This window comes from Poromitra crassiceps, assembly GCF_964638095.1.
Source record: "Poromitra crassiceps genome assembly, chromosome: 4".
NCBI classification, from domain to species: Eukaryota; Metazoa; Chordata; class Actinopteri; order Beryciformes; family Melamphaidae; genus Poromitra; species Poromitra crassiceps.
The window spans coordinates 54,277,594-54,296,258 of NC_139626.1; the positions used below are offsets into that span (position 1 = coordinate 54,277,594).

The window sequence follows — 18,665 nt, forward strand, 5'->3', positions numbered from 1 at the left end:
GACTTGCTCAGCTGGTTTGTCTTGGCCCCTTGTATGGGACCCCATATGCTTTTATAAGCATGTAAGCACCCTTATATGGGTGGTAGCACCATATTATAACTGTCAATCAATAGTATGCTTTGCTTTGTTTTCCAGCTGTGTCTGAGGTTGTTTGTTTTGTTTTGTTTTGTTTGTATGTTGTTAAAACTGCAAAAAAAATATATAAAAATTAGAAAAGTGGAGTAATCCTAATGCTAATTTAAAATGAGATATTCCTCTAAATCTGTCTTCAAACTGCAAAAGAGAAAGAAAACAAAACACCCAAATTATTTTCATAAAGCGTCCTCCACTATTTCCAAGCTCACCAGCTCTCTGCCTTTCTTGAACTTCTTCTTATCCTTTGACCTCTACCTCTCTCAATCTCCTCCAACTCACAAAGCAGGGAACGTGCTTGACCTGGTCTTCACCAGATCTTGCTCCACCTCTAACCTTACTGTGACCCCTCTTCCTGTATCCGACCACCACTTTATAACCTTCTCTCTTCCCATCTCACTCCCCACCTCCCACCCTTCACCTGCTCACTCTATCACCTCCCGTCGCAACCTAAAAACTCTCTCACCTAACTCCCTCTCTTCTGCTGTCCTCTCTCCCTGCTTCCCTCGGCCGAGCAGTTCTCTCTCCTGTCCGCTGGGGAGGCTTCCACTACTCTCCTATCCTCTCTCTCCTCTGCCCTTGATTCTCTTTGCCCACTCACCACTAATTGTCCAAAGAGTCCGTGACTGAAAGTCACGACTGGTGAGCACTCTCAAAAGTTTCAAAAAGTTACGGTGCAAGGTGCAAAAAATAACAGAGGGACAAAAAACCAGCACTCAAAATAAATCATTTTGGGTTGTTTTATTACCTTCAAGCAGCAATGACAATGAACGTTTCGGCGTGAGCCTTCCTCAGCATTGTGCTGACAGAAGACGGACATGACGTATAAATAGTGTCAAACCGGAAGTACAATCAATTACATTATCAAGTACTGGAAATATCTCACAACATAAAATAACAACGAATATAATATCAAAAACATCAGAGAATATCAAAAAAGAGATAAAGGTACAATTTTAAACAGTATACTTGTATATAAGTCTGTATATATTACACAGCAGGAATGCAATAATGTTTTGCAAACGAGAAGAATGAGGCTGGATGCCCACACTTGTGTTAAATAAGCACAGATGGAAAGTCAACATATTAGAATAACAAAAATCAGTAAGAAAATATTAAAATAGAATTAGAAAAATACATAATAAAATGCATATAAGTGAATGCATTGGATAGAGATACTGCAGGTCCACACATGACGCTCCCACACTGCATTACAGTGCAAGAGCATCATGCGTGAACCCACAGCACATCCACCCAACGCACCCCCTAAAGAAAACAACCTAGCAAAAGTTCTTCATTCAAGCCCTTGGGGTGTTCTGTCTGTAAGGTATGTATCCAAAATGCCTCTCTTTGTAACAAGGCCTTGTCTCTGTCACCCCCCCTCTTCAGTGGACTGACCTGTTCTATACCCTGGAACCTGAGGGAACACACGTCGTGACCAAACTCATTAAAATGCCTGGCGACAGAGGATTTTATATCTCTGTTTCTAATGCTACTCTTGTGTTCTGAAATGCGAGTTTTCAACTCTCTGATAGTTTTTCCAATGTATACTAGCCCACATGGACACTTCAATAGATACACAACAAATTTAGTTTTACACGAGATCCTACTCTTAATTGAGTACTTTCTTCCAGAGTGAGGATGGAAGAATGTCTCTCCTCTGATCATAGCATTACATTGAATACAGTTAAAGCAAGGAAAATTACCATTCTGTACATCAGACAAAAAATGGGAGGGGCCAGGGGGGCGTGTGTAGCAGTCAGCTCTAACGATCATATCTCGTACATTTCTAGCCCGTTTTTGAGCAAACAAGGGAGGCTCGCCAAATAAATGGCCCACTTGGGGGTCACTTTGCAAGATGTTCCAGTGACTTAAAACACATTTTTTTATTTCCTGAGAAGCAGGTGAAAAAGTAGCAGCACACACTATTCTAGACCCTCGGGCAGGGGCGGACTTCGGGACCAACAGGTCCTCACGTTTCAACCCCCTAACTCTCTGTAGGCTGTTCTCAAGGATTGTGTTGTTAAAACCTTTTGCCCTAAACCTTGTACATAGTTCAGCAGCCTGCTCTTCAAACATGTGGTCAGAGCTGCAAATCCTCCTAATCCTCAAAAGTTGACTGTATGGCAAACCTCTTGAGGCTGGGGGGATGATAGCTAGAGTAGTCCAAGAAACTATTCCTGTCTGTCTGTTTTCTATACACCTTTGTCAGTAGTTGTTCAGATTTGTTTACAGAAACATCAAGGAAGGAGACAGTGTCTTCACTGTATTCTAGTGAGAATTTAATAGATGGTAGTCTGGAATTAATATAAATATTGAACTCCTCTAGTTGAGAGTGTGTCCCAGAAAACAGAAAAAATACATCATCAATATATCTGAACCAACACTTCAAAAAAATGGAGAAGGGGTTGTTATTATATACAAAGTCTTCTTCAAACTTTCCCATAAAGAGGTTTGCATAATTAGGGGAACATGGACTACCCATAGAAACCCCCTGGCATTGAAGATAGTAAGCATTCTCAAATTTAAAATAATTGCTATTAAGGATCAATCTTGATAAATCAACCAAAAAGTCAGTCGGGGGCTGAAGCGTCGATCTTCTATTCAAAAAATGTGTTAGAGCTTGTAAGCCTTCCACATGAGGAACATTAGTGTAGAGACTGTTGACATCCATGGTACATAAGAATACATTCTCATCAGTGAGCTGTACAGCACCTAACCTATTCAAAAAGTCAGTGGTGTCTTTTAAATAAGAAGGAAGATCAGATACCAACACTTTAATGTGTCTGTCAAGATATTGAGAAATAGGCTCAGTAAGAGACTGTGTGCCAGCCACAATAGGCCTACCAGGCACTGGCTCAACACAGCTCTTATGGATTTTAGGTAAAGTATAGAACACAGGTCGCACAGGGTGCTTCTGTAGCAAGAATTTGAATTCGTTCTGGCTGATAAGAGAATTAGCAAGGGCTGTACTAAGAAAATGCTCAACATTCTGAAAAAATTTAAGTGTGGGGTCACCCATTAGGGGAGTATAAAAATCTGTATTACCAAGTTGTCTCAAGATCTCTGTTGTGTAAGCTTCTTTATTCTGGATGACAACAGCGCCCCCTTTGTCGGCATGTTTTATAACAATAGTCGAATCAATTGAAAGTGCACGTAATGCTTTCTTTTCTTGCAATTCTATATTAGAATAGAGTCTCATTTTATTCTTGTACAAGTGTACCTTTGTAGCTACATCCTCTTCAACCAGTCGGCAAAAGGTGGCCACAGAGGGGTTCAGGGCAGGCGGAACAAAAGTACTTTTAGCCCTCAGGCCTGGTTCAGGCGTGGATATAGGGACAGTCTGTGAAGGATTCAAACAAGGACGTGAGTGGGGGGCTCCCTTATCAAAGAAAGCATGCAGTTTAATGTTCCTCAAAAATTTAAACATTTCAATCCTAGTTCTAAAAGAATCAGCTTTAGCAGAGGGAATAAAGGATAAACCTTTTGAGAGGATGGATGCTTCTTGTGGAGACAGGGACCTGCTGGATAAGTTGATCACGTTTTCCCCCTCTGCCGCCGATTCCCTCTTCCTCTGCCGGTGCTGGCGGTGTCGCTTGCCTCCCCTTCGGGTTGGGCGGCGTTTGAGGCCCATATTCTGGTCTCGTACCTGCGTTGTGGGGGTACGCCTAAAAAAGGCTCCCGTCTGGAGCCCCTCATTGGCCCGTCGCTCCCCGAATCATCCGTGGACAGCCCGTTGAAAGCTGTGTGTTCTTCTCGTCTGCGTCGGTATCTCTGATAAGAACCTGAGCCGTCTGATGACAACCAGGAATAGACGCGTTTGTTCTTATAGTCAAGGGTGTCTCTGCGGTATTTGTTAAGCTTCACTTCCATGACCTGCTTCTCATATGTGTCTTTCAAAGTCATACATGTTGTTTCAATCTCTTTGAGCTGTTGCACGTCGATCTTGTTGGTCATCTCTTTCTTCAGATCCATGATCTCTTTTCTGGTTGTGGACAGTTCAGCGTCAACATGCTTAATGACAAGGAGCATGAGGTCAAAGGAACATTTGTTGAGAATTTCACACCATTGTTGGCAAAACTCGCTGTTGTCTCTTCCCAGCGCTGGTTCTTTGTTCATGCGTAGCCCTCTCGGTATGCGTTTGTTACGCCAGTACTGCGAGAGTGTGGAGCCGTGGAGGCTGGAACGGGTCTCTTTCTTTAGTAGAAACTTGTACCGTCTGGCTAGTGAGGCCACATTGTCAGAAGCAAGGACATCGGAAGACAGTGCAGTAGACACGATTGGAAATAAATTTAAAATACCATCGGAGTCGGAATCCGAGAAGGCCCGAGTAGTGGCTCTTTCATCTGTTAGGCCGTCTATTTCCTGGTACGACGCCATCTTTGTCCGTTTCAGGCAGGTAGAAGGTAGGTAGAGGTGCGTCACCCAAAAATATAATTGTCCAAAGAGTCCGTGACTGAAAGTCACGACTGGTGAGCACTCTCAAAAAGTGTGTATTTTTCTAATTCTATTTTAATATTTTCTTACTGATTTTTGTTATTCTAATATGTTGACTTTCCATCTGTGCTTATTTAACACAAGTGTGGCCATCCAGCCTCATTCTTCTCGTTTGCAAAACATTATTGCATTCCTGCTGTGTAATATATACAGACTTATATACAAGTATACTGTTTAAAATTGTACCTTTATCTCTTTTTTGATATTCTCTGATGTTTTTGATATTATATTCGTTGTTATTTTATGTTGTGAGATATTTCCAGTACTTGATAATGTAATTGATTGTACTTCCGGTTTGACACTATTTATACGTCATGTCCGTCTTCTGTCAGCACAATGCTGAGGAAGGCTCACGCCGAAACGTTCATTGTCATTGCTGCTTGAAGGTAATAAAACAACCCAAAAGGATTTATTTTGAGTGCTGGTTTTTTGTCCCCCCACTCACCACTAAGCCTGCCCGATCCTCTCCCCCTGCTCCTTGGCTGACTGAATCTCTGCGAACTCATCGAACAGAGCTTCGGGCAGCTGAGAGAAAATGAAGAAAATCACATCACCCTGAAGATCTCTCTTCCTACCACCTTATCCACTCCAACTCTCTCCACTCTGCATGACTCAAAAGCAAAAACCTCCTTCTTCATCTCTGAAATCCAATCCTCCCCGTCCAACCCCAGCAAACTATTTTTCACCTTCTCCACCCTCCTCAACCCTCCCTCTCCTCCTCCTCCCTCCTCCCTCTCTGCTGATGATTTTGTAACCTTCTTTACTAAGAAGGTGGATGACATCAGCTCTTCCTTCCATCCTCCAGATACCATTAACAGCACTCCAGACTCCAACTCTGCTTCTCTGCCCCCTGTTCCCAAATTGACTTCCTTCTCTCCCCTTTCTCCCGGCGAGGTGCTTAAACACATCAGCTCTAACCGAGCCACCTGCTGTCCCCTTGATCCTATCCTTTCCTCTCTCCTCCAAACAATCTCCCCTGACCTATCTCCCTTCCTCACTACCCTCATCAATTCCTCTCTTTCCTCTGGTCTTGTTCCGGCTACTCTAAAGGATGCTAGAGTCAAGCCTCTGCTTAAGAAACCCTCCCTTGACCCTATTGCTATTCAGAACTACAGATCTGTTTCTCTTCTCTCATTCCTTTCCAAAACCCTCGAACGAGCAGCGTCCGATCAACTTTCTCTCTATCTATCCCATAACGACCTCCTTGACCCTCTGCAGTCTGGTTTCAAGGCTTCTCACTCTACTGAGACAGCTCTCCTTGCAGTCACAGAGGCCCTTCACACTGCTAAGGCCTCATCCCTCTCCTCTGTCCTTGTCCTCTTTGACCTGTCCACTGCTTTTGACACAGTCAACCACCAAATCCTTCTCTATATTCTATCTGACCTTGGCATCTCAGGATCTGCACACTCCTGGTTTGCTTCCTATCTCTCTAACCGTCCATACCGGGTCTTATGGAGATGATCTCTCTCCAGATCCTGCCCTCTTACCACCGGTCTCTCCCAGGGCTCTGTCCTGGGCCCCTTGCTTTTCCTTCTCTATGTCAGATCTCTCGGTCATGTCATGTCATCTCATGGCTTTTCCTATCACTGCTACGCCGATGACGCTCAGCTTTACCTTTCCTTCCCCCCTCAGACACCCAAATCGAGGCATGCATCTCCACATGCCTCAAAGACATTGGTGACTGGATGTCTGCCCACCTTAAGCAGCTGTAGCTCAGGAGGTAGAGCGGGTCGTCCACTAATCGCTTTGGATAAAAGAGGTCGGTGGTTCGATTCCCGCCTCCTCCAGTCTGCATGTCGAAGTGTCCTTGGGCAAGATACTGAACCCCAAATTGCTCCTGATGGTGTGCCAGCACCCTGCGTGGTAGCCTGCCACCATCGGTGTATGAATGGGTGAATGTACCTACTGATTGTAAAGCGCTTTGGATAAAAGCACTATATAAATGCAGGCCATTTACCATTTACCATTTAAGCTCAATCTTGGTAAGACAGAGCTACTCTGACTCCCAGGGAAAGACTGCCCTCTAGCAGAACTCTCCATCTCCATTGACAATACCACTGTGCTTCCCTCCCAAACAGCCAAGAACGTCTTGCTCGGCCTACATTGCTGTGACAGCTCCTGTAGGTTCTCCTTGTACAACATCCGCAAGATCCGCCCATTTCTCACCACGGAAACGACACAACTCCTGGTCCAGTCACTTATCTCCTGCCTGGACTACTGCAACATGCTTCTGGCCTGCCTTCCTGCCGCTGACATCCGACCGCTTCAGCTCATCCAGAACGCTGCAGCCCGTCTGGTATTCAACCAACCCAAATTCTCTCATGTCACTCCCCTCTTCCGGGACCTTCACTTGCTTCCCATCTCGGCGCGCATTAAATTCAAGACACTGGTACTGGCCTACAGGGCAGTACACCAGACAGCCCCTCTGTACCTTCAATCTATGGTCAGGTTCTAAACCTCTCACCGCTCCCTCCGCTCCTCCACCAGTGCAGGATGCCTCGCCCCTCCTCCACTATGGGGGCTTAAAAGTCGCTCACCCCGTTTGTGACTCTTCTCGTCCCTGGCACCCCAATGGTGGAACGAGCTCCCACCTTCGGTCAGGACGGCTGAATCACTGCCGATCTTTTGGAAAAGACACCTTTTCAGGCTCCATCTGGGCCCTTCTTGAACTAACATCTTTCTCTCTCTATTAAAAAAAAAGAAAAAAAAAGAAAAAAACTACTAACTAAACTTTACCAGTATTCCTTCAGAAGTTGTAGCTGTCATAGACTGTGTTGCATAGTTGATTTCTCTATTGCTGACAAAAATGTGTTATTGTAAGTCGCTTTGGATAAAAGCGTCTGCCAAATGACGTAATGTAATGTAATGTAATGGACTGGCCAAGATTTAAAATTCAAGTTGGTTCTCATAATGGTAGAAGTAGTCTCAGGACCACAGATAGGGAAAGAGGGGGGGGGGGGGGGCAGAGAGAGGGAGTGCAGCACAGAAAGGACCACAGACAGAGAAAGAGAGGGGCAGAGAGAGGGAGTGCAGCACAGAAAGGACCACAGAGAGAATTTAGGGGTTAGGGTCGATGTTTCTTTCTTCCTCACAACTGATTTTCACTTCCTGTTACTTCACCTACCTTCCAACGTGTGGGTTCTTCCACCAGACGCTCCAGCCGGAGGTCCTGAGGCTGCAAGACATGAAATGAAGAAGACATAATAAATGTATGTTTCTCAGACTGTAGACAAACCATACTTCTGTGTTCCTCATGTAGTAAAATACATCATTAATGTATCTTTCTCAGACTGTAGACATACCATACTTGTGTGTTCCTCATGTAGTAAAAGACATGATAAATGTATGTTTCTCAGACTGTAGACATACCATACTTGTGTGTTCCTCATGTAGCAAAATACATGATAAATGTATCTTTCTCAGACTGAAGACATACCATACTTCTGCATTCCTCATGTCACAAAATACATGATAAATGTATGTTTCTCAGACTGTAGACATACCATACTTCTGTGTTCCTCATGTAGTAAAATACATGATAAATGTAGTTTCTCAGACTGTAGACATAACATACTTCTGTGTTCCTCATGTAGCAAAATACATGATAAATGTAGTTTCTCAGACTGTAGACAAACCATACTTCTGCATTCCTCATGTCGCAAAACACATGATAAATGTATGTTTCTCAGACTGTAGACACAACATACTTCTGTGTTCCTCATGTAATAAAATACATGATAAATGTATCTTTCTCAGACTGTAGACATACTTCTGTGTTCCTCATGTAGTAAAAGACATGATAAATGTATCTTTGTCAGACTGTAGAGATACCATACTTCTGTTCCTCATGTAGTAAAATACATGATAAATGTATATTTATCAGACGGTAGACTACCATACTTCTGTGTTCCTCATGTAGTGACAGTGATCAGAAAATAGGTACAGGGACACAACACAATACCAGGCTGGGTGTTCTGACAGGTCTAGGCCTATATGTTCAGCTGAAGAAAAAGATAATTTCCAGGCAGGAGTTGTCAATTATAAATAACTCCAAATTCAAAAACACTGCAACTGCTACAATCAGCAGTTTCCAATGTTCACAAAAAAAGAAATCTACTCACAAACGCCAGAATCAGGTGCAGGTAGGCCCAATTTGGTGGTCGCTTTGGCTGCAGAAATACAGAGAGAGAAATGTTGAATAGCGCTGAAATAATTTGATGACGGACTTCTTACTACAGTAACCTCATCAGGAACATCTACTTCATTCTCTATCACAGAGGACTGGCCAATATTTAAAATTCAAGCTGGTTCTCATAATGATACAAGTAGTCTCAGGACCACAGACAGAGAAAGAGGGGGGGGGGGCAGAGAGAGGGAGTGCAGCACAGAAAGGACTACAGAGGGAGTGCAGCACAGAAAGGACGACAGACAGAGAAAGAGAGGGGGCAGAGAGAGGGAGTGCAGCACAGAAAGGACGACAGACAGAGAAAGGGGGGGGGGGGCAGAGAGAGGGAGTGCAGCACAGAAAGGACCACAGACAGAGAAAGAGAGGGGGGGAAGAGAGAGGGAGTGCAGCACAGAAAGGACCACAGAGAGAGAAAGAGGGGGGGGCAGAGAGAGGGAGTGCAGCACAGAAAGGATGACAGACAGAGAAAGAGGGGGGGGCAGAGAGAGGGAGTGCAGCACAGAAAGGACCACAGACAGAGAAAGAGGGGGGGGGGGGGGGCAGAGAGAGGGAGTGCAGCACAGAAAGGATGACAGACAGAGAAAGAGGGGGGGGCAGAGAGAGGGAGTGCAGCACAGAAAGGATGACAGACAGAGAAAGAGGGGGGGCAGAGAGAGGGAGTGCAGCACAGAAAGGATGACAGACAGAGAAAGAGGGGGGGGCAGAGAGAGGGAGTGCAGCACAGAAAGGACCACAGACAGAGAAGGGGGGGGGGCAGAGAGAGAGGGAGTGCAGCACAGAAAGGACCACAGACAAGAGAAAGATGGGGGGGGGCAGAGAGAGGGAGTGCAGCACAGAAAGGACCACAGACAGAGAAAGGGGGGGGGGGCAGAGAGAGGGAGTGCAGCACAGAAAGGACCACAGACAGAGAAGGGGGGGGGGGGGCAGAGAGAGAGGGAGTGCAGCACAGAAAGGACCACAGACAAGAGAAAGATGGGGGGGGGGGCAGAGAGAGGGAGTGCAGCACAGAAAGGACCACAGACAGAGAAAGAGGGGGGGGCAGAGAGAGAGGGAGTGCAGCACAGAAAGGACGACAGACAGAGAAATAGGCGGGGCAGTAGAGGGAGTGCTGCACAGAAAGGACCACAGAGAAAGAGAGGGGGCCAGAGAGAGGGAGTGCTGCACAGAAAGGACGACAGACAGAGAAAGAGGGGGAGGGGCAGAGAGAGAGGGAGTGCAGCACAGAAAGGACCACAGACAAGAGAAAGATGGGGGGGGGGGCAGAGAGAGGGAGTGCAGCACAGAAAGGACCACAGACAAGAGAAAGATGGGGGGGGGCAGAGAGAGGGAGTGCAGCACAGAAAGGACCACAGACAGAGAAAGAGGGGGGGGGCGCAGAGAGAGAGGGAGTGCAGCACAGAAAGGACCACAGACAAGAGAAAGATGGGGGGGGGCAGAGAGAGAGGGAGTGCAGCACAGAAAGGACCACAGACAGAGAAAGAGGGGGGGGGGGGGCAGAGAGAGAGGGAGTGCTGCACAGAAAGGACCACAGACAGAGAAAGAGAGGGGGGCAGAGAGAGGGAGTGCAGCACAGAAAGGACCACAGACAGAATTTAGGGGTTAGGGTCGATGTTTCTTTCGTCCTCACAACTGATTTTCACTTCCGGTTACTTCACCTACCTTCCAACGTGCAGGTTCTTGCACCAGGCGCTCCTGCCGGCGGTCCTGAGGCTGCAAGACATGAAATGAAGAAGACATAATAAATGTCTATTTCTCAGACTGTAGACATACCATACTTCTGTGTTCCTCATGTAGCAAAATACATGATAAATGTATCTTTCTCAGACTGTAGACATACTCTACTTCTGTGTTCCTCGTGTAGTAAAATACATGATAAATTTATATTTCTCAGACTGTAGACATATCATACTTCTGTGTTCCTCATGTAGTAAAATACATGATAATGTATCTTTCTCAGACTGTAGACATACCATAGTTCTGTGTTCCTTATGTAGCAAAATACATGATAAATGTATCTTTCTCAGACTGTAGACATAACATACTTCTGTGTTCCTCATGTAGTGACAGTGATCAGAAAATAGGTACAGAGACACAACACAATACCAGGCTAGGTTTTCTGACAGGTCTAGGCCTATATATTCAGCTGAAGAAAAAGATAATTTCCAGGCAGGAGTTGTCAATTATAAATAACTTCAAATTCAAAAACACTGCAACTGCTACAATCAGCAGTTTCCAATGTTCACAAAAAAATAAATCTCACAAACGCCGGAATCAGGTGCAGGTAGGCCCAATTTGGTGGTCGCTTTGGCTGCAGAAATACAGAGAGAAATGTTGAATAGTGCTGAAATAATTTGATGACGGACATCTTACTTCTACAGTAACCTCATCAGGAACATCTACTTCATTCACAGAGGACTGGCCAAGATTTAAAATTCAAGTTGGTTCTCATAATGATAGAAGTCTCAGGACCACAGACAGAGAAAGAGGGCGGGGCAGAGAGAGGGAGTGCAGCACAGAAAGGACCACAGACAGAATTTAGGGGTTAGGGTCGATGTTTCTTTCGTCCTCACAACTGATTTTCACTTCCGGTTACTTCACCTACCTTCCAACGTGCAGGTTCTTGCACCAGGCGCTCCTGCCGGCGGTCCTGAGGCTGCAAGACATGAAATGAAGAAGACATAATAAATGTATCTTTCTCAGACTGTAGACATACATACTTCTGTGTTCCCCATGTAGCAAAATACATGATAAATGTATCTTTCTCAGACTGTAGACATACTCTACTTCTGTGTTCCTCGTGTAGTAAAATACATGATAAATTTATATTTCTCAGACTGTAGACATACCATACTTCTGTGTTCCTCATGTAGTAAAATACATGATAAATGTATCTTTCTCAGACTGTAGACATACCATACTTCTCTGTTCCTCATGTAGTAAAATACATGATAAATGTATATTTATCAGACGGTAGACTACCATACTTCTGTGTTCCTCATGTAGTGACAGTGATCAGAAAATAGGTACAGGGACACAACACAATACCAGGCTGGGTTTTCTGACAGGTAGGCCTATATGTTCAGCTGAAGAAAAAGATCATTTCCAGGCAGGAGTTGTCAATTATAAATAACTCCAAATTCAAAAACACTGCAACTGCTACAATCAGCAGTTTCCAATGTTCACAAAAAATAAATCTACTCACAAACGCCGGAATCAGGTGCAGGTAGGCCCAATTTGGTGGTCGCTTTGGCTGCAGAAATACAGAGAGAGAAATGTTGAATAGCGCTGAAATAATTTGATGTCGGACTTCTTACTACAGTAACCTCATCAGGAACATCTACTTCATTCTCTATCACAGAGGACTGGCCAAGATTTAAAATTCAAGCTGGTTCTCGTAATGATAAAAGTAGTCTCAGGACCACAGACAGAGAAAGGGGTGGGGGGGGGGCAGAGAGAGGGAGTGCAGCACAGGAAGGACCACAGACAGAGAAAGAGAGGGGGGCAGAGATAGGGAGTGCAGCACAGGAAGGACCACAGACAGAGAAATTTCCTTAAACTCAACGCTGCAAAGTCCGAGGTGCTAATCATAGACAACATCGCCTCCAGAGTGGCCACGCACCTGGGGGCTTTTAAATAAAACCTGGCCGTCATTTTCGACCAAGCAATGCACCTGGACAAGCATGTCAAATCCCTCACCCGCACCTGTTTCTTTCACCTTAGAAATATTGCAAAACTCCGGTCCATCATATCACACACTGGAAATGTCTGTACATGCTTTCATCTCATCCAGACTTGATTACTGTAATTCACTGTTCACCTGCCTCAACAAATCATCTGTCAACCAACTCCAGTTAATTCAAAAATGTCGCTGCCAGACTGCTCACTAAGTCAAAAAAATCATCAACCCCATCCTTGCCGCCCTGCACTGGCTCCCTGTACGCTTCAGAATACACTTCAAACTCCTCATTTTCACTCACAGAGCCCTCCATGGTCACGCTCCCTCCTACATCTCAGACCTCATCCTCCCATACTCCTCCAGCCGCTCACTGAGGTCATCTGACCAGGCGCTCCTGGCGGTCCCCAGGACCAAACTCAAAACAAAAGGGGGCCGAGCCTTTGGGGTAACGCCCCCAAGTCTCTGGAATGCCCTCTCCCTCTCCCTCTCCCTCTCCCTCTCCCTCTCCCTCTCCCTCTCCCTCTCCCTCCCCCTCCTCCCCCTCCCCTTCCCCCTCCCCCTGGCCCTGCGAACCGTCCCAACTGAAAGCCTTTTTAAAAAAATAACTAAAGACTCACTTCTACAGACAGGCTTTTGGCAATCTATAATTCATTCAATCACTGCTTTTACTTTTTTATTTGTCGTATGTTGTTTTATCCCATGCTTTTACTTTACCTCGCTGGTTTTTTAACTTATTATCTTATTGCACTGTATTGTTTTGTCTTGCCTTGCTTTTCCTACCTACCTATGTAAAGCACTCATTTGTGCTGTGAAGGGCGCTATATAAAGTTTTACTTACTTACTTACTTACTTAGAGGGAGTGCAGCACAGGAAGGACCACAGACAGAGAAAGAGAGGGGGGGCAGAGAGAGGGAGTGCAGCACAGGAAGGACCACAGACAGAGAAAGAGAGGGGGGGCAGAGAGTGTGATGCGCGGGCCGCAGTTATAACCGCGCTGACCACGGATATCCCGCTCCGCGGGCGGGCCAGATCATAAAAATAAACATTCTGATATAGCGGATGGGTTGCGGGCGGTTGAAACGATGTATCATTAATGAGGAAAAATAATATTAATTACGTTCTCTAGTCTATGAACGTATTTTAAGCTACATTTTTCGTCAGGCACATTCTTAGTCGCCTATTGTAGATCCCCCAAAGGACCCACGGCCGTAAACCAAACAATACTAGCCATGTGCTCTCCACTTTTCGTCCATATATGGTCAATGATGTCACCCTCAAAGTCTCCGCTGAAGACGTGTTTGAAGAGAAGACGCGTTCGTTTTTTCCCATACAATGAGGCAATCCAGTAAACTAAACTTAAAGCTATAGCGTTTAGCCGGTAAGCTACATAAGGGCAAGTGGTGGACTGGACATACAGCATGGAGGGTTTATTTGGAGTCTTGGACTGCAACGATTGCACCAACGGCAGCAGAAACCGTAAGTTTGCTCCTTTTATAGCGTTTTAAAGCGTTTATAGCGTCGGGTGCATGGCGGGTGCAGATCTATAAATAGTATGAAATAATTTGCGCGGATTTATGGCGGGCGGACGGTTCACGCATACACGCAGATTAGGATGGTATAAAAGCTCATCCACGCATCTCTAAGAGGGAGTGCAGCACAGGAAGGACCACAGACAGAATGTAGGGGTTAGGGTCGATGTTTCTTTCTTCCTGATGACTCGGGCCTGGCTCTCTCAGACAGCCTCTTGTTTCCCCAGCTGAAAACCTTGTGAGGTGACTTAAGGGTCCCACACAACACCCCCCCCCCCCCTCTCAAAACACCCCAATCCAACACAGAATTAAGTAATCCCCACTAAACTGGTATCCAGCATTGACAGTAGATAGAGTAGACACGATTCTGCCTGACCAATCAGTCGTCTGCAGTGTTTTCACCGTCACCGTATAGTACCGGGTCCACAGCGCTAGAACCTCAACAAAGCAGGGACCATAACTAGCACGACTCACTCAACCCCGACTCAAGCCAGGCTGGCCAGGTTTTTGATCGGGGGAATGAGACAAAAAAGCGAGACGAGCTGGGCGGGGCCGCGCTGATACCAGCGGTGGAAATGGGCCATTAGTATGTCTTAAGAGCATAATGCTACCCAATGTTGCTGCAATACTGTCTGTTCAATAGTTTAATGAAATACAGTGGAAATCAAATATAAAATTATAGCTGCTGCGCAGCAATGGGTCGTGGCCGGGCAAGTCTCAAGGCTTTGAGCCTTGAGCCTTGAGCCTTGAAATCAGCTCAGAAGTGTCAAGTGTCAATACAAGAAGGAAGGTTGGCCATAATGACAATAAATCAGCACTTCCTGCCGCCCTTCAAAATAAAACAATTTAGAAGGTACAGGTACTGAATGCTGCTATAGCGCCCCCTAAAGGCGAAATGACACAATATTTATCCTATAGGCTCAGAGTATCCTTCCACACCTGGACCAAGGTTGGTTAGGATCGCACGTTGTGTTCTAGAGTTATGGTGATTCTTGTGAAATTGGCCCCACCCACAGAAGTTTGGAAGTCGATTATATCGCAACGGTGTGCTTTTTTCAAATACCACGAAACAGTGTTGTGCAGGACACTCATCACATGATGTGTGCTTTGGTTTGGTGAAGACTGGACAAAATTTCAGGGGGGAATTGCAAAAAAACAGTTTTGGACCAAATTCAAAATGGCGGAAAATCTAGTCAGACGGAAATGGGCGTGGCCTAGATGAGTAGATGCGGAAGGACCCAAGGAATCCAGGGGAAAAAGAAGTTTGATGATAGACCATAGGGTTCAGAAGTTATGGACCAGAATGTAAAGAGGGCTGTTATAGCTCCACCATCTGCTCAATTTGTGTAATTCTTTCGTGTAGAATAAAAGGCCCCTCTGTGCACCTCCCTACCAAGTTTCGTAGCTGTAGCTGTTATGGTTTCTGAATTACAGCTAATTTACTGCAAGATTTTTCGAAACCCCATGCAAGTCAATGGGGAAAAAAAATATTATGACATCACAATTGCTCGAGTGACATCAGTGATGGCATCACAATTGCTTGACTGACTGATGACATCACAAATACAACCTAATTGCCAAAGGTAATTAGTGGCCGGGCCAGCGAAGCGGCCAGGCCACTTCTTGTATTTGCCATTATTCTTCATCCTCCCGGGAAGTTCGACTTCCCATGGATAAAAACTAACCAAACTTTGCACAAAGGTCCAGTCCCATGCCAAGCGTCTTTGACACAAATTTGGGGCCAATAGTCCTAACGGTGGCACGACAGCGACCGTCTAAAGTTTAAAACTTAAAAAATTCATAAAAAATCAGGCATACGTGCTACGGCTTTGCAACTTTCACCGAAATGTGCGCCTAAATGAGGGGAAACTTTTGTACAATGCAACCTATGGCCAATTATGAAGTTTAAAGACCGCAAAACTGCAAAAACTGCAAAAACGATTAAACCCTACTCCTCCCACATTTTTTCTTCAAACGACACCAAACTTCAGTCTCTGCATCGTTAGACTGTTCTACACAAAAGTATCGAACCAGATTTTCGATCGGTCAAAAATTGAGCCCACAGTGCATCAAAACGTTGAATTCTGGCCCCGTGTATAGCCTAATTACCTTAATTACCTTTGGCAATTAGGTTGTATTTGTGATGTCATCAGTCAGTCAAGCAATTGTGATGCCATCACTAATGTCACTCGAGCAATTGTGATGTCATAATATTTTTTTCCCCCATTGACTTGCATGGGGTTTCGAAAAATCTTGTTACATTTGGCAATTAGGTTGTATTTGTGATGTCATCAGTCAGTCAAGCAATTGTGATGCCATCACTGATGTCACTCGAGCAATTGTGATGTCATAATATTTTTTTTCCCCATTGACTTGCATGGGGTTTCGAAAAATCTTGCAGTAAATTAGCTGTAATTCAGAAACCATAACAGCTACACGAAAGAATTACACAAATTGAGCAGATGGTGGAGCTATAACAGCCTCTTTACATTCTGGTCCATAACTTCTGAACCGTATGGTCTATCATCAAAGCCTTGAGACTTGCCCGGCCACGACCCATTGCTGCGCAGCAGCTATAATTAAGGTAATTATACACGGAGCCAGAATTCAACGTTTTGATGCACTGTGGGCTCAATTTTTGACCGATCGAAAATCTGGTTTGATACTTTTGTGTAGAACAGTCTAACGATGCAGATACTGAAGTTTGGTGTCGTTTGAAGAAAAAATGTGGGAGGAGTAGGGTTTAATTCGTTTTTGCAGTTTTTGCAGTTTTGCGGTCTTTAGACTTCATAATTGGCCATAGGTTGCATTGTACAAAAGCTTCCCCTCATTTAGGTGCACATTTCGGTGAAAGTTGCAAAGGCGTAGCATGTACGCCTGATTTTTTATGAATTTTTTAAGTTTTAAACTTTAGATGGTCGCTGTAGTGCCACCGTTAGGACTATTGGCCCCAAATTTGTGTCAAAGACGTTTGGCATGGGACTGGACCTTTGTGCAAAGTTTGGTTAGTTTTCATCCATGGGAAGTCGAACTTCCCGGGAGGATGAAGAATTATCATCAGCCTTCCTCTCATCTACAGTATGCATGTTCCTCTCTGTGACATCATCAGCCTTCCTCTCCTCTACAGTGTGTATGTTCCTCTGTGTGACATCATCAGCCTTCCTCTCCTCTACAGTATGTATGTTCCTCTGTGTGACATCATCAGCCTTCCTCTCTACAGTATGTATGTTCCTCTGTGTGACATCATCAGCCTTCCTCTCCTCTACAGTATGTATGTTCCTGTGACATCATCATCCTTCCTCTCCTCTACAGTATGTATGATCCTCTGTGTGACATCATCAGCCTTCCTCTCATCTACAATATAGCTTTATTGTTGGTTTCTGATGCAAGAAAAACACCATGGTGCAGTCGTCTCTTTGGGTTCAGTCTTTTTTAAGTGGCCCATTGAATTGTTGTCAGTATTTTGTCCTGTTCTGAGAGCAGCGACTTCCCTCTGGAGGGGCTGAAGCGTAAGAGACTCCTTCCACAATAAATAAATACAGTTCTTCTACGAGGCGTGTGCACTGACAGAACTCTCCGGTGTTGTGTGTTCTCGGGACGTGTGGCAGCCCGGACATCTCCTGGCACGTTGCCAGAGACAGTCTGTTTCCGTACGCGTGTACAGAGATGTACAGGACAGAAATGTCACTTTATATCTGGTGGTGTGGCTGTACGCGTGTACAGAGATGTACAGGACAGAAATGTCACTTTATGTCTGGTGGTGTGGCTGTACGCGTGTACAGAGATGTACAGGACAGAAATGTCACTTTATATCTGGTGGTGTGGCTGTACGCGTGTACAGAGATGTACAGGACAGAAATGTCACTTTATATCTGGTGGTGTGGCTGCTTAGCAGGTGTCTTGTCTTTAGCTCTTGACTCTGAATTATAAACGTATGAGTCATCTGTGTCATTTCTTTTTTTCACAGGTTTATATTTTCATCTCATGAGTTACCTTTGGGTCCCGACTCCGAGCTGCTGTTTGACAAACTCTGCACTAGATCATTCCTCTTCATCTTCATCAGAATCTTCTTGGTCACCTCCAGAGGGCGTTGGTTGTAGGTCTGCACCACCAGGTCGACTGTGTCCTGCCTGTCTGCCTTCTCCAGTCGGCTCTTTTTGATGACTGGGAGACCTTCCAGGATGTCATCCTGCTGCAGGAACCATTTGAAGCTCTTGAACTCTTCATCACTCAAACCATCCAGTGTTTCCAACAGCTTCTCTTTATCTGTTGTCGTTGTTGCTCCCTGCTAAAAGCAAAGGATATTTTCAACTCAAAGCACATTTCTTAAGCTAAACATCTATCTCATCACATCACACCCTATACCAGTCGTTCCCAAATGGTCTGTCTAGTAGGCACACTGGCCTTGAGGCTTGCCTCAAGGCTCAAAATCCCAGGTGTGCCTTGGGATTTTGTGACAACCATACATTATTATTGCAAATACATTATAGCCTAAAACTATACAAAAAGTGTGTTGTTGCTTTGATGTATTCATTTTGAGTTTCAAATTAATTCCTGAATGATCTTGATCATAAATATTTCACGACTCACGAGTAATATAGTTGTTTTACTTCGTTTCGAACTCAAGCTCTCACTAGTGCCTACA

General features: G+C 44.9%; 1 protein-coding gene across 1 annotated transcript in view; it reads right to left on the reverse strand.

The window, feature by feature from the left end:
- The window catches only part of LOC310775844 (uncharacterized protein), a 263,961-nt gene that overhangs the window by 47,401 nt on the left and 197,895 nt on the right, over positions 1-18,665 (reverse strand). The window contains exons 14-19 of the mRNA XM_083635971.1: positions 18,014-18,308; positions 12,018-12,065; positions 11,418-11,468; positions 10,475-10,525; positions 8,751-8,798; positions 7,754-7,804 (exon numbers count right to left, since the gene is read on the reverse strand). Of these exons, the coding sequence (XP_083492097.1) occupies positions 7,754-7,804; positions 8,751-8,798; positions 10,475-10,525; positions 11,418-11,468; positions 12,018-12,065; positions 18,014-18,308 (544 nt within the window). The remainder of the gene's footprint in view (positions 1-7,753; positions 7,805-8,750; positions 8,799-10,474; positions 10,526-11,417; positions 11,469-12,017; positions 12,066-18,013; positions 18,309-18,665) is intronic.